Genomic DNA, 11,351 nt, shown 5'->3' on the forward strand with positions numbered 1-11,351 from the left:
ATGTGAGCTCCCGCGGACGGTTGGCGGATCTCAAACCCAGCTTTTTTCCAATTCTGTAACACATATTATCTGGATGCTCATCACGCATTTAACTACATAAACAATGACATACGCATGCTTTTGGGCCAACTAACAGAGCCAAGATAACTATCAAAACAGCAAATATATTACAATGAGAATAGTGTTGAGATTAGATCTATTATTGTTTTGTTTACGTTGTCAGTTTTGATTATGCTACGTTTTAGTTATCTAGACTAAATGGCCCTTTAAAAAAAGCTGATCCAGTGATGATACAATAGAAGTCGTTTAATTGCACAGCCTATTTGCCAGCGTATGTCGTGCAATAATTCTACTGGTGCGATAATGCGAAGTTATCCAGCTGGGCCGCACCGGTTTGGGATTTGGAGATTCCATGCAGTTAATAGAAGTGTGCGTTAATCCGTTGTGCAATTAACTGACTTTTACTGTATATGCGATATGTGTTGTTTCTGTGTAAATAAAGTAGTAAATTGATAAATGGAAGAAGGAACTCACGCTTCCACCAGAGTGTTGATTGGTGCCGGAGGAAAAGCTGTCTTGATCGGCAGGTTGTGCCGAAGAACAGTCTGTATGATCACTCTCACGTACTTCTCTACACCAGAGGACCTTAGAGCAGGCACGTACAAGATCTGGTCGCCAACTTGTGTCAGACGTCGTAACAACCGATCATAATCATCCTTTGTTTCATTTTCCCATTGGCCGAAGTTATGCGCGATCACAGATGGGTTCATTGTAGTCAAGTTCGCCTTGGAGCCGACATCTTTCTCGTAACCTTCTATCTGAGGCAAGTTACACCGAATGACGAAGTCCATGGAGTCGATGTCCTGACCACAGGAACTGTTCAGCACAACGGCGGAGTTGCCCACGACTGCACACGTGTTGAAATGGCGGCCCTTCAGGGGGGATTCCTCTGGGAGTAACTTCAGGAAATCTTCCGTGACTTCGAATAGTTTCTCGTGACTGAGAGGCATTTCATATCTCAAACGCTGCCCGATCCGAAGGGAGGACCTCACAAATGTCAAGTGGTCCACGTTATAATAGGAATTGAGTATGTGTTGTCTGGAAGTGGAAACAACTCTATTTAGCCAGTTCGAGGAGTCAAAACCAACAGCAAGCCGTTTGTGATGAAAATGTTCTTATTTGCTATTAACTTCTAGATTCTACAAATGTTGAGTCAAAGTCAGATCTAGAAATACTTAACTTTTTTAGGTTTTAAACTTATTTGAGAACAATTTAGACTTATTTGAGGACATTAGTGTACGTTTTACTTGTCTGATTATGTTTGCAATCTGCAGCATATCTTTGGCCATTTACAGCTACGTATACTTTGAACGATTTACAATATGGTTGAAACTTTTTACTGTAGTACTTACCTCATTTTCTTCACCTCGGTACTGTTGAAACGGATTTTACTCTCATTCTTTGACAGGGTAATCCCAGACCCCGATAGTTGTGTTGGGTTGTCCTGCACAGAGGCCTGAGGGGCGGAATCTGCTGTGACGCTCCCTGTGGTACCAGGCAGCCTTGATGTTGCTCCCAAGAAATCTTTGCTGTAAGAGGGTGATGGTAAAAAAAAGTAATAATTTCATTGTCATGACATGGTGACGTAGTCTGTGTAACACAATCTCTGCTGTCCGGGGCTGTAACTGACGCCCCCCCCCCCCCCCCAGTCTGTCTAATCCCCCGGAATTAATCATTTGCAAAATTCGGGCCACATTCGGGGCCATTCAGGTGGGAATTCCAAATGGACCTTATATCCCCTTCACATTCACATGAGAAGGTATGAGCCAAAACGCCGTCAGAATGATTTTTTCTTCTATTCCTGGTAATTCGTAATGTATTCTAGAAATTATCACTGCATTTCAGATATTCTTCTGGCCACACTCTAGCAGGACTCGAAGTGGCTTGCCATTTCAATTCTCCATGGAATGAGATAAGAATGTTGGAATGCCGTAGAATACGGCCACACTGCAGTTATAATAGTTGAAATACACTCTTTAAATACACTATGAATGCCGTTCGATAAAACTTTCGGGTCAGTCAAAAGAATGGGCACAAATATCGGGAATGCAGTGAGAATTTCTAGAATACACTACGAATTCCCTAAGGAATAGAAGTGAATGTTCATTCTGACGGCATTCCGGCCCATTCTTTTTCTCGTGTGAAGGGGCCTTAACAAGGTAGCAGACTTATTCATCCCGATGATGACGCGGTACATAAAATAGTACGGATAAACTTGTTGAAGGAGAGGTAAAAGGCCTTATTTGAGAGACAGCCAGATATGATCTGTGCTGCGTGGTCACGGAAGGTGTCGACTCTGAGACTGTATGATTTGGACTGTGAAAGTTTTCTAAGTTCGTGTAACGAAAATTACGCAACTACCTTTCTAGTGTGAGCCGGCTGCTGTTATTTGACCTCTACAGAGCGGCGTTTCAAAGTTGGTGTGACAATGCGATACGCTGACAGGATTTTTTTTATTTTTTTAAAATATTTTGTGGCTTGTACCCAAAACTCAGACATATCCGTTTTTGTTATTCGTAAAGTGCACCCAAGTATAGAAATCCCCATAGGCCGACAACTTATTCCGCTACCATAATGGCGAACAAATAAACTGAGAAACTGAGCAGGCGCTATTCTCCAGAGTTACTGCATACACGTAACGTTACATTCATACATGCGACATCCAATAGGTTGTTACCAATGGCAACCTTTCAGGTGAAGTCACGGAACCTAAACGTCACTGGGCCAAAACAAGTTACGGAAAGGATCCGGTGACATTGTAAACAAGACCGGTTGAGTGCCGGTTACCATGTGTGCATGTGATTTTCAGTCTTTGTTACTTGAATAAAACTTTTATCCTTGTGTAAGTCAGGCCTTTGCTTGATTTTCTGACAGCTAACGTTATATGTCATGGCTTATCTTTTTCAAGTGTCCACACAAGATCAAATGCATCATCATGAAACAAATAAGCAGAAACAGAAGAACTCAGTGGTCTTTGGAAGGCAAAATTAACCAACATGTTGTCCTTTTGTTTCATCCATTTCGATGGAACCAAGGTCATTATTTAGGTGTCTTTAAAGCAACGATACATTTTTGCTTCGAAAAAGAAGGAAAGTTCATACACACACTCACACAAAAAACACATACCGCTGGGTCCCATGGAAGTTACTGGTTGCGTCCTTCAGGTGACGTCGTAGTCCTTCATACGTGAAGCGTTCGCGCCAATTCACAAACAACATAACTAAAGTCAACACAAAGAAAAGGACCACCCCTGCCCTGAACATTCTTGGCCAGTTGCGACACAAGTTCTTGAACCACATGATAGAATGTCCCCGCAGCAGATAACGTCCTTCCATCGTGACTGTGTGACTTTCCTGTTATGACAAAAACTGGAACCAGAACCCGATATGGCCCGCCCTGCCAGCCAGCCAGTGTCCTCGCCAGGTAATGAAGCGTCTCAACTTTCAAAAGCCATTCACAATCAGATTCAGTAGCTTGTTCAAACCTCGGAGGAATGTATATAACGTTATTGTTTCCACATACAGCGAAGTCTTGTCCGGCGTATGCTGCAAGCCTGCAAGGAGGATTTCCCAATACGTCTAGGTTCAGGTGAGGAAACTGAATTCAAGTGCCCATCGTCTTTTTGACAGAGACGCCACCTATCAAGATGCTGAAGAACTACAACAACAACCACTATGACGACGACTGCCCGAAATAGCCACAGGTTGCATCACAACTACGCAAAACATACCCCTTATAAGCTTGGATTCGCGTCGTCGCGGTTACATCCGAGACGGGACAGTTGCAGAAGATGAGCCAGGCAGAAGGGAGGAGCAGAGGGAAAGGATCTGGCCGAGGAGTGAGTAAAATATTTGCTCACGAAATAGTTAAGTTTATGAATCAGCCCCCCTCCCCCTTACGTTGAAAGTTATTCTTCCGTAGGCAACTGACCTTATTAGCTTTTACAGTTTCAGTGTGCGGTGCCAGTGTGCGATCTCAACTGAAACTTTGACCATGTAGCCGAAGTTTTATAGTTCAGAAAAATCTTACACTGGTAGAGCTGCTCTAGCCAACATCAACCTTATTTCTAATGAAAATATTTCATTAATTTTACCCTCTTACTAGCTAGTAGTCTTACTTCTTAGTAACTACGGTCTTAGTCTTAGAAGTCTTAGAAACAGTTGCCAGTGGTTGCATTGCTTTCTGGTTAAGATATTCATTGTCCGTTTATCTGGAGAACTTTAAACTTTGATACACAGCCTTATGCCAAACAATTAAAACAAATCAGTACAGACCGTTGTTTTGCACCTGTCTGTGTGTTTGTGTGTGAACAGAGAAGGAGGAGAGGACAGAGAGCACATGGGGCAGAGGCAAGTGTACTAGTAATCCCATTGTGGTTTGGCTGGGCTCTCTCTTGCCAGGCTCTTTGGGGGCAGAGCGGGCTTTCAGCCACCAGCGTAATCCTATTAACAATATTGTCCACCACGATAGACCGCTGTGGTTCACAAATTAAACTCCGCAACCACCCAAACTTCTCAGTTCAGTTTAGTTCAGTTCTAAACTTCTACCCAAAGATTGCTAGTACCCCAGATTAAACTTATTCTTCTACCCCAAAGAGCACCCAGCGAACCCATGAAGAGATGGTCAAACTCATACTTTCTTTCTGTGTCCATAATGTTATCTGTAATGTAACGTAATGTTACATCGTACCACTATCACATTCACAATCACAATGGTGTTACAAATATGATTTTTTTCGTTAGACTGGACTGTAAATTCATATTGTATCAACTGAAATATATTTTCAACTGTTCAGGGTGGCCACAACATCAAGCTGTCCAAGTCGCTGTCCTATCTGCTGAGACATGGAGCTGCCAAGATGGGCTTCCAGCTGGACCCAGGTCAGATATAGGTCACTGTCTTAACCCCTCACCTCTGACCCTTAACCCTTACCTGCTAAGACATTGACCTGTCGAGCTAGATTGGTTTCTAACTGCCTTTCTAATTCAGCCCATTACCCGGCCCCAACCCCTCAACTCTGACCCTTAACTCATTATGCCCTTACCTGCTCCAAGATGGGTTTCCAATGGTATCCAGGTCAGATACAGGTCACTATTCTAACCCCTGACATCTGACCCTTAACTCGTAGCCCTTACAGGTCTGCTCCAAGATGGGTTTCCAACGGGACCCAGACCAAACACAGGTCGCTACCCTAACCCCTCACCCTTATCCCCTAACCCTAATACTAGTGTGCCAAGATGTGGATCCAAGTCAGATACATAAACACAGAATTAGAAGACAACCAGTATGTAAATATATGGACGTGATTTACACGAGCTTAAAGTTAAAAGTTAAACCCTTCCCGCGCCAAGGGCAGTGCCCACTTCTGGCGCATAGGGCGGTGCCCATCTCTGTTTCGTTAGCCCTGGGTCACACACAACGCAATCACTACAGCGGGGGGCTAGTCCACTGGTAGTGGTGTGTGTTCAACTTCCATACTCTTTCCCGAATGCTGAGTGCTAAGCAGAGAAAGCAGCATGTACCATTTCGAACTCACGACCTTCCGAATGCAAGGCGAACACTCTACCCACTAGGCCATTGCACGAGCTTGCCAGCTGGTAAACAGGTTAGTCAAAAAAAAGTTTCTGATTTTTGTGGGGCGAGGCTCAGAACTTAGCAATGATGAACTCAAATCTGGGAATTCAAAGGAACCAATTATCCAATTGAACGATACACAAAGAAATAATGCTCCATGGCCTGTTCAAAGGCATAAATGGAACTGCTTTTCTTTACTAGCTGAAGTTTTGCTCTGTGAATGTTGTCTTCTTTTTAGTGTGTGGCACTGTACTATGAAGTATTCCAACGCTATGGCGAAAACCCTCTGCTGTAGGGCAATCCGTAAATATCCTACCATCTTCCCACACCCGCAGTACAAAAACTATCCAGTCCTAGAGGCAAAGTTACCCATCAAAATATAAAAGGATTCTCTTTCTTGTGTTGTGGTTTTTGGCTTGTAAATTGTTTAAAATGCCAGAAATTTGCCGTTAAAAATGGCGCGCAGTAAGTGGAGATGTCGGATCCACGCTTCTGATACTACTGATCAGTTTGCTACAGGCCTTAAATTCTTGCCTCTGTTTTTATCCTCCCCCAGGCGGCTTCCTGTATGTGGACGAGGTTCTGAAACACCCGCAGTTCAAACGCTACACCGCGGACGACGTGCGGCAGGTGGTCGCTGACAACGACAAGAAACGTTTTGCTCTTCAGGAGGAGGAGGGGACCGGGAGGCTGCAGATCAGGGCCAATCAGGGCCACACGCTGGAGGTGAGGATGGTTTGTGACAGTAGTTTAGACAGAGATTGTATTGTAGAAGCATAAAGGGTATATTCTGTGAAACACACTTACACACTGCAGACACATGCACACATACACACGCTGGAGGTGAGGATGGTAACTGTATGTGACAGTAGTCTAGAAATATGTTGAACCATAAAGGGTATATTCTGTGAAACACACGTACCAGTACACACATACTGGACACACATATACATGCATGCACACACACAGGCAAGAACATTAAACTGGGTTGTCATCTTACCTGCACCATTCAATAACAGAGAGAGAGAAATATAAATCATACTAGAATTGTTCAAGAACCATTGCTATTTATTCTTTTATACTTTATAGGTGGTAACAGTCAATGCAGCTAATAACAATCCATGTACACCTACATCATAGGACATTTATGTAGAAAACCCAGTACATGGACCAGTGCAGATTAGGTGCAGGTAGACACCAGAAATACCTGCACAGCTCCAATTTTACCTGTACTAACCTGCATATGCAGGTGGTATTTCGAGCCCTGGTTGTACAATGTTCTACATTTCTGTTGCCAGGTGGAGGAGCTGGACCTGACCCCCATCACGGACCCTGCGGAGGCCCCCACGGTGGTGCACGGGACCTTCCTCAGCTGCTGGGACAAGATCAGGACTCAGGTACGGAACAGCACAGCAAGACAGCTGTTTCCAGCATCAGACATTTTTCTGTTCCACTCATGTAATGAAGATCAGTTTTTGGACAAACGAGGTGAAAGTTTTGTCCAACCCAGCAAGAATATTCTGTTGTGAGATGGTGGGATAAGTCCTTGCCACAGCCATGTGTAGATAAGTTAACATTAAACACCTTAGGGCAACTTATTTCCTTCCATTTCATGATGGAAATCTGGCAAGAGGACATTATAGTGAAAACAAAGAGCAGGGAGTTTGTTTGTTTATTTGAACCTTTTCAGCCTGCAGGCCGCTTTTCATTAAGGTTATGAGGTAAAAGTAACTTGAATATGCCTGACATTGTATTATCTCCACAGTGTACTATAAGTACACTTCTCCCTCACACTCTGTTTTCATGTTGATCTTCCAGTTCAGAAATTTGTGTTGAAATCCTACTGCCTTAAAAAAGATAGAGGATTAACCTTTAACTGTTTTTTTTACCTTAAAGTTAAACTTTGTACCTCTTTCCCATTTTTACCTTTAACAGTCATATGCATATAGTTCACGAGTGGAAAAGATTAATAGTTAATTTTTAATTCCTGTGCAGGGCCTGTCCAGGATGAGGAGGAACCACATCCACTTTGCACCGGGGGAGCCAGGGGAGGACGGGGTCATCAGTGGTCAGAATCTTTCTGTTTGTTTCCTTTTTCTTCCTTTTGTTTCACATAACTGTACAACTGCTGCAACACACAAGTTTCGTACAGTAAGAATTTCAAAAGTAAACGCCCACCTCAGCACTACTCGGCAGTATTGTAAATAAATGTTATTCAACACAGCTGCTAAGATGAGGTCTTAGGAGCAGCATTGATTAAAATGGAAAGAAGTACAATCTGCAGAATACTGGAAGGTTTTATCAACTCATACAATGTACCTGAATGACGTTTGTGTTCAGCACCGCGTGATAATTAACACAAGCTTAAGTTGTAGCTCTTCTCCATTTATGATCAGCATATTCTGTCCATCATTCCCAACCACAACTTGACTATGTGAATAAAAGTAGGAAAGAACAAATATTAAAAACAACTGTACATGTATGCTGAACAGTTCTAACTATTTGAATCTTGAAATCTGTCAGTGAATGGTTTATTTTTATGAACTTTATATCATTGTTTTCTTTTTCGTTCTTTCCAGGGATGAGAAGAACATGTCAAGTTCTGGTCTTCATCGACATGGAGGCAGCCATGAGAGGTGAGGGAGTGTGACTGCCTGAATTTCTGTGTTCCAGGGTTGTAGCCAGCACCAGTCCTTCCGTCCTTTGACGGAATTTTGCAGCTGGGGACAGAAAAAAAATTTGCCCATTCCGTCCTCTGTGAGCAAAATTTAACCCTCAACTTGCATGAAATATCATTTCAGAGAGTCTACATTTCAAAATTTTCCTTGGGAGCATACCTCCGGACCCCCTAGCAACGCTGCGCAAAAGCCATTCAGAATCGAGGGGACGGAAAATGATTTCTGGCTGGCTACAATCCTGCTGTGTTCTCATTTTTTCAGAATTCATAGTAAAACTTTCTATATTTCTTTGAAATGGTAGACCACTTTGGTTTAGAAAGACTTTGGTTTGGTTTGGGTTATTCTTACCACCTGGGTTTTGGATCAAATGTCCTGTCGTTACACCACGTGACCACTTCATGTTATATCAGTTTCCTTTCTTAGTTTCTTTACTTTAAACGTGATGTTGTATTTCCAGATGGCCTGCAGTTTTTCCGTTCTGCCAACAATGTGATCCTGAGTCCAGGTAATGAGGAGGGGCTCATCCCACCTAAGTACTTCCAGCAGGTCTTACAGGCCAGACCAAGTGAGTTGTCAGTTTGTTTGCTTTTTTTCTTTTTCTGAGCCTTTCTTCATTTATTTAAAACTCAAATTGCCTGAAAAACTAATATTGGCTTGCTGGCTGCTGTTCATAAATTTTTGAGGCCATGATGGGAGAAAACGACACAGCTAGATATGCAAAGGTTAGGTGGAACAGGTTGTTCGTTGTATTATAACCAACTGCACTGAATGGCAGGTATAATAGCTATACAGATACAGGAGCCAGTGTGTTACACTGAAAATAAAGGGTGGTTATACTGGCTATACAGATACAAAAGCTGATGTGTTACACTGAATGGTGGTTATACCAGCTATACAGATAAAGGAGCCAGTGTGTTACAATGAAGGGTGGTTATACTGGCTTTACAGATACAGATGCTGCTGTGGACGGCAGTTATATGGGCTATACAGAATACAGAAGCTGGTGTGTAACACCAAAGGGCTATTATACCAGCTATACATATACCGACATGTACTGACACATATACAGATACCTTCCCTCATCCACTATAGCATGACTGTACAATGAGGCAGATATCATTTGACCAATGCTGTTCTGTTCATTTCCAGGGAGAGTTCTTCCGCTGGACTTGCCGTCGTCATGACAGAGTAGAACCAAGGCAGAGCTGCAGCTGTAATGTTCAGATACAAGTAGTTTCATCAAAATTAGTTGATTTCCCAATCACTGTCTCCAAAATGCAGTAACCAGGCAACAGAGGTGTACACCCAGGAAATCTCATCCTCCTACGAAGGGATATCCAACAGCAAAACTGCCTGTCTGGATGTACCCTGCTTTCTCAACCTTCGCCCAAACCAGCTGTCAGCCAATCAGGGAATAGGCCTTTCAGTTTTCAAAAGGGGGGCTCACATATATAAGGATAAGCTCATTAATATTTATAAGCAGGGCGGTCAGGAACTCAGGGGGACGGTTGAAAGAGCAGGGCACATCCAGACAGGCGGTTTGGCTGTTGGATGTCCCTGCGTAGGAGGATGGGAAATCTTGGCTGGAGTGACAATGTCATCAAGGACATCATAGTGTGACCTACCAGTGTGAACAGATAAGGGCCAGTTCGAAGAGCGGTATGAAGACTATTTAACTGCTGCCTACCCATGTCAGGGAACCCAGCAGCAGTATAATCAAATATTGGATACTACTAAATTAGTGCAATTATTCATGCACCATATGGTGTACAGGGTACTGCCCAATGTGCATATAGCACTTGGGCGCAATTATGTACAGCTGTACAGGCACTACAGCAGGTCAACAGTCCACTGCTACTTTAAATGATAGTTTAAAGCTGCTGTATGTGACTTTTAAAATTGTGCGTTATTCGGAATATTCGAATAAAAAAGACTTCTGTATGTATAAGCAGCCACACCTCTCTGGGCTGCAGTACCATGTGAACCAGTCAGTATTGCCCTGAGGAGGGTGGCAGACAGTCACCTAAACGTTGGTGGAATAAAAAAAACTTATTAAGGGACTTGCCAACATGATTGAATTATTAATGGGTGTGTGCTAATACTTACTCAGTTTAGACCAACTACTCTCTCTTTGCAGCCAAGGGCTAAATAGAGAGGAGCTTACAATTGGTGGGGCTAGATTGCAAGGGTCTTTAATGGCAGCCTGTATACAGCGCCTAGTGACCTGGATACAGCGCCCAGTGACCTACGACGGTAAATGCCTAGTTGCAGCTGTAGGTTTTGAACCAGTCACAATGGGAAGAATGGCACTTGGTAGTGGACAATCCCTAAAACACTTTGGATACGGATCATTGAAACAAAGTATCATGTCCAAACCTTAGCTCCTCTTACAGTGACATCGAGTTTCCGGTTACCCAAACGACCCTTAGAGTTATTTGAAAGTACAATGTAAAATCAAAATTCGGTAATCATTAATAAGTATGTTGGATATATTCTGCCAAAGATCTGGCTGAATGACATGTTTGCAGAAGTATTTTTGTAAAATTGAATAGATCTTCCCGAGCTTGACTTGTAAAAAGACAAGACTGCCATAATCCATGACTTGTCCACTTCTCTGGAATTCTGTTGCGGCAACAGCTGCATAATAAGCGCGCTGCTGCAGTCAGTCAGCCGGTCTCTCAAACACGAGCTCTGCGGTGCCTTAAGGTGGTATCTCACTGCACTTGGGGCACCTGTGCGGCACTGTGGGGTCCATTCACTGCGGCACTGTCGTGGAATTTTCGACAATTTTTTTAAATAATTGAGATATTGTGTAATATGTTAAAGTATGACTTGGAAGGAAACATATTGACAAAATGTAATGAATATTTGGACCTTATCTCCAAGCAAAATACCACCATAATACTGCCATTTTGTGTGTGTGTCTGTGTGTGTGTGTGTCTGTGTGTGCGTGGGTGTGTCTGTGTGTTTGTGTGTGTGTGCAATGAGGTTACAATCATTTGATTTAACCTTGGTGTGTATGTGTGTGTGGGGGGGGGG

At 43.0% G+C, this 11,351-nt stretch overlaps 2 protein-coding genes across 3 annotated transcripts in view; one reads left to right on the forward strand and one right to left on the reverse strand.

The window, feature by feature from the left end:
- The window catches only part of LOC118428940 (CMP-N-acetylneuraminate-poly-alpha-2,8-sialyltransferase-like), a gene marked incomplete in the record, with an annotated part of 3,731 nt that extends 335 nt beyond the window's left edge, over positions 1–3,396 (reverse strand). The window contains 4 exon segments of the mRNA XM_035839239.1: positions 1–53; positions 535–1,098; positions 1,413–1,589; positions 3,187–3,396. Coding sequence (XP_035695132.1) covers positions 1–53; positions 535–1,098; positions 1,413–1,589; positions 3,187–3,395 — 1,003 coding nt within the window.
- A 328-nt stretch (positions 3,397–3,724) lies between these two features.
- LOC118428946 (tRNA 2'-phosphotransferase 1-like) lies at positions 3,725–9,715 on the forward strand. 2 transcript variants are annotated; one of them, XM_035839253.1, is made up of 9 exons: positions 3,725–3,898; positions 4,374–4,409; positions 4,856–4,940; positions 6,191–6,360; positions 6,933–7,031; positions 7,630–7,702; positions 8,214–8,270; positions 8,770–8,877; positions 9,462–9,509. In XM_035839253.1, exons 1-9 carry the CDS (start codon positions 3,851–3,853, stop codon positions 9,494–9,496), a joined length of 711 nt encoding a protein of 236 aa, XP_035695146.1. In that variant the 5' UTR covers positions 3,725–3,850; the 3' UTR covers positions 9,497–9,509. The 2 variants fall into 2 exon arrangements, with proteins under 2 accessions (XP_035695146.1, XP_035695156.1); XM_035839263.1 differs by lacking the exon at positions 4,374–4,409 and having other exon boundaries at positions 3,727–3,898; positions 9,462–9,715.
- Positions 9,716–11,351: the final 1,636 nt, after the last annotated feature.

This window comes from Branchiostoma floridae, chromosome 1 (genome assembly GCF_000003815.2).
Source record: "Branchiostoma floridae strain S238N-H82 chromosome 1, Bfl_VNyyK, whole genome shotgun sequence".
NCBI lineage: Eukaryota > Metazoa > Chordata > Leptocardii > Amphioxiformes > Branchiostomatidae > Branchiostoma > Branchiostoma floridae.

Excerpts from the sequence above, each read along its gene's own strand:
- LOC118428946 (XM_035839253.1), top strand. The coding sequence starts at position 3,851 with ATGAGCCAGGCAGAAGGGAGGAGCAGAGGGAAAGGATCTGGCCGAGGA. Across the intron at positions 6,361-6,932 it reads ATCAGGGCCACACGCTGGAG|GTGGAGGAGCTGGACCTGAC; the intron begins GTGAGGATGGTT and ends TTCTGTTGCCAG. Across the intron at positions 7,703-8,213 it reads GGAGGACGGGGTCATCAGTG|GGATGAGAAGAACATGTCAA; the intron begins GTCAGAATCTTT and ends CGTTCTTTCCAG.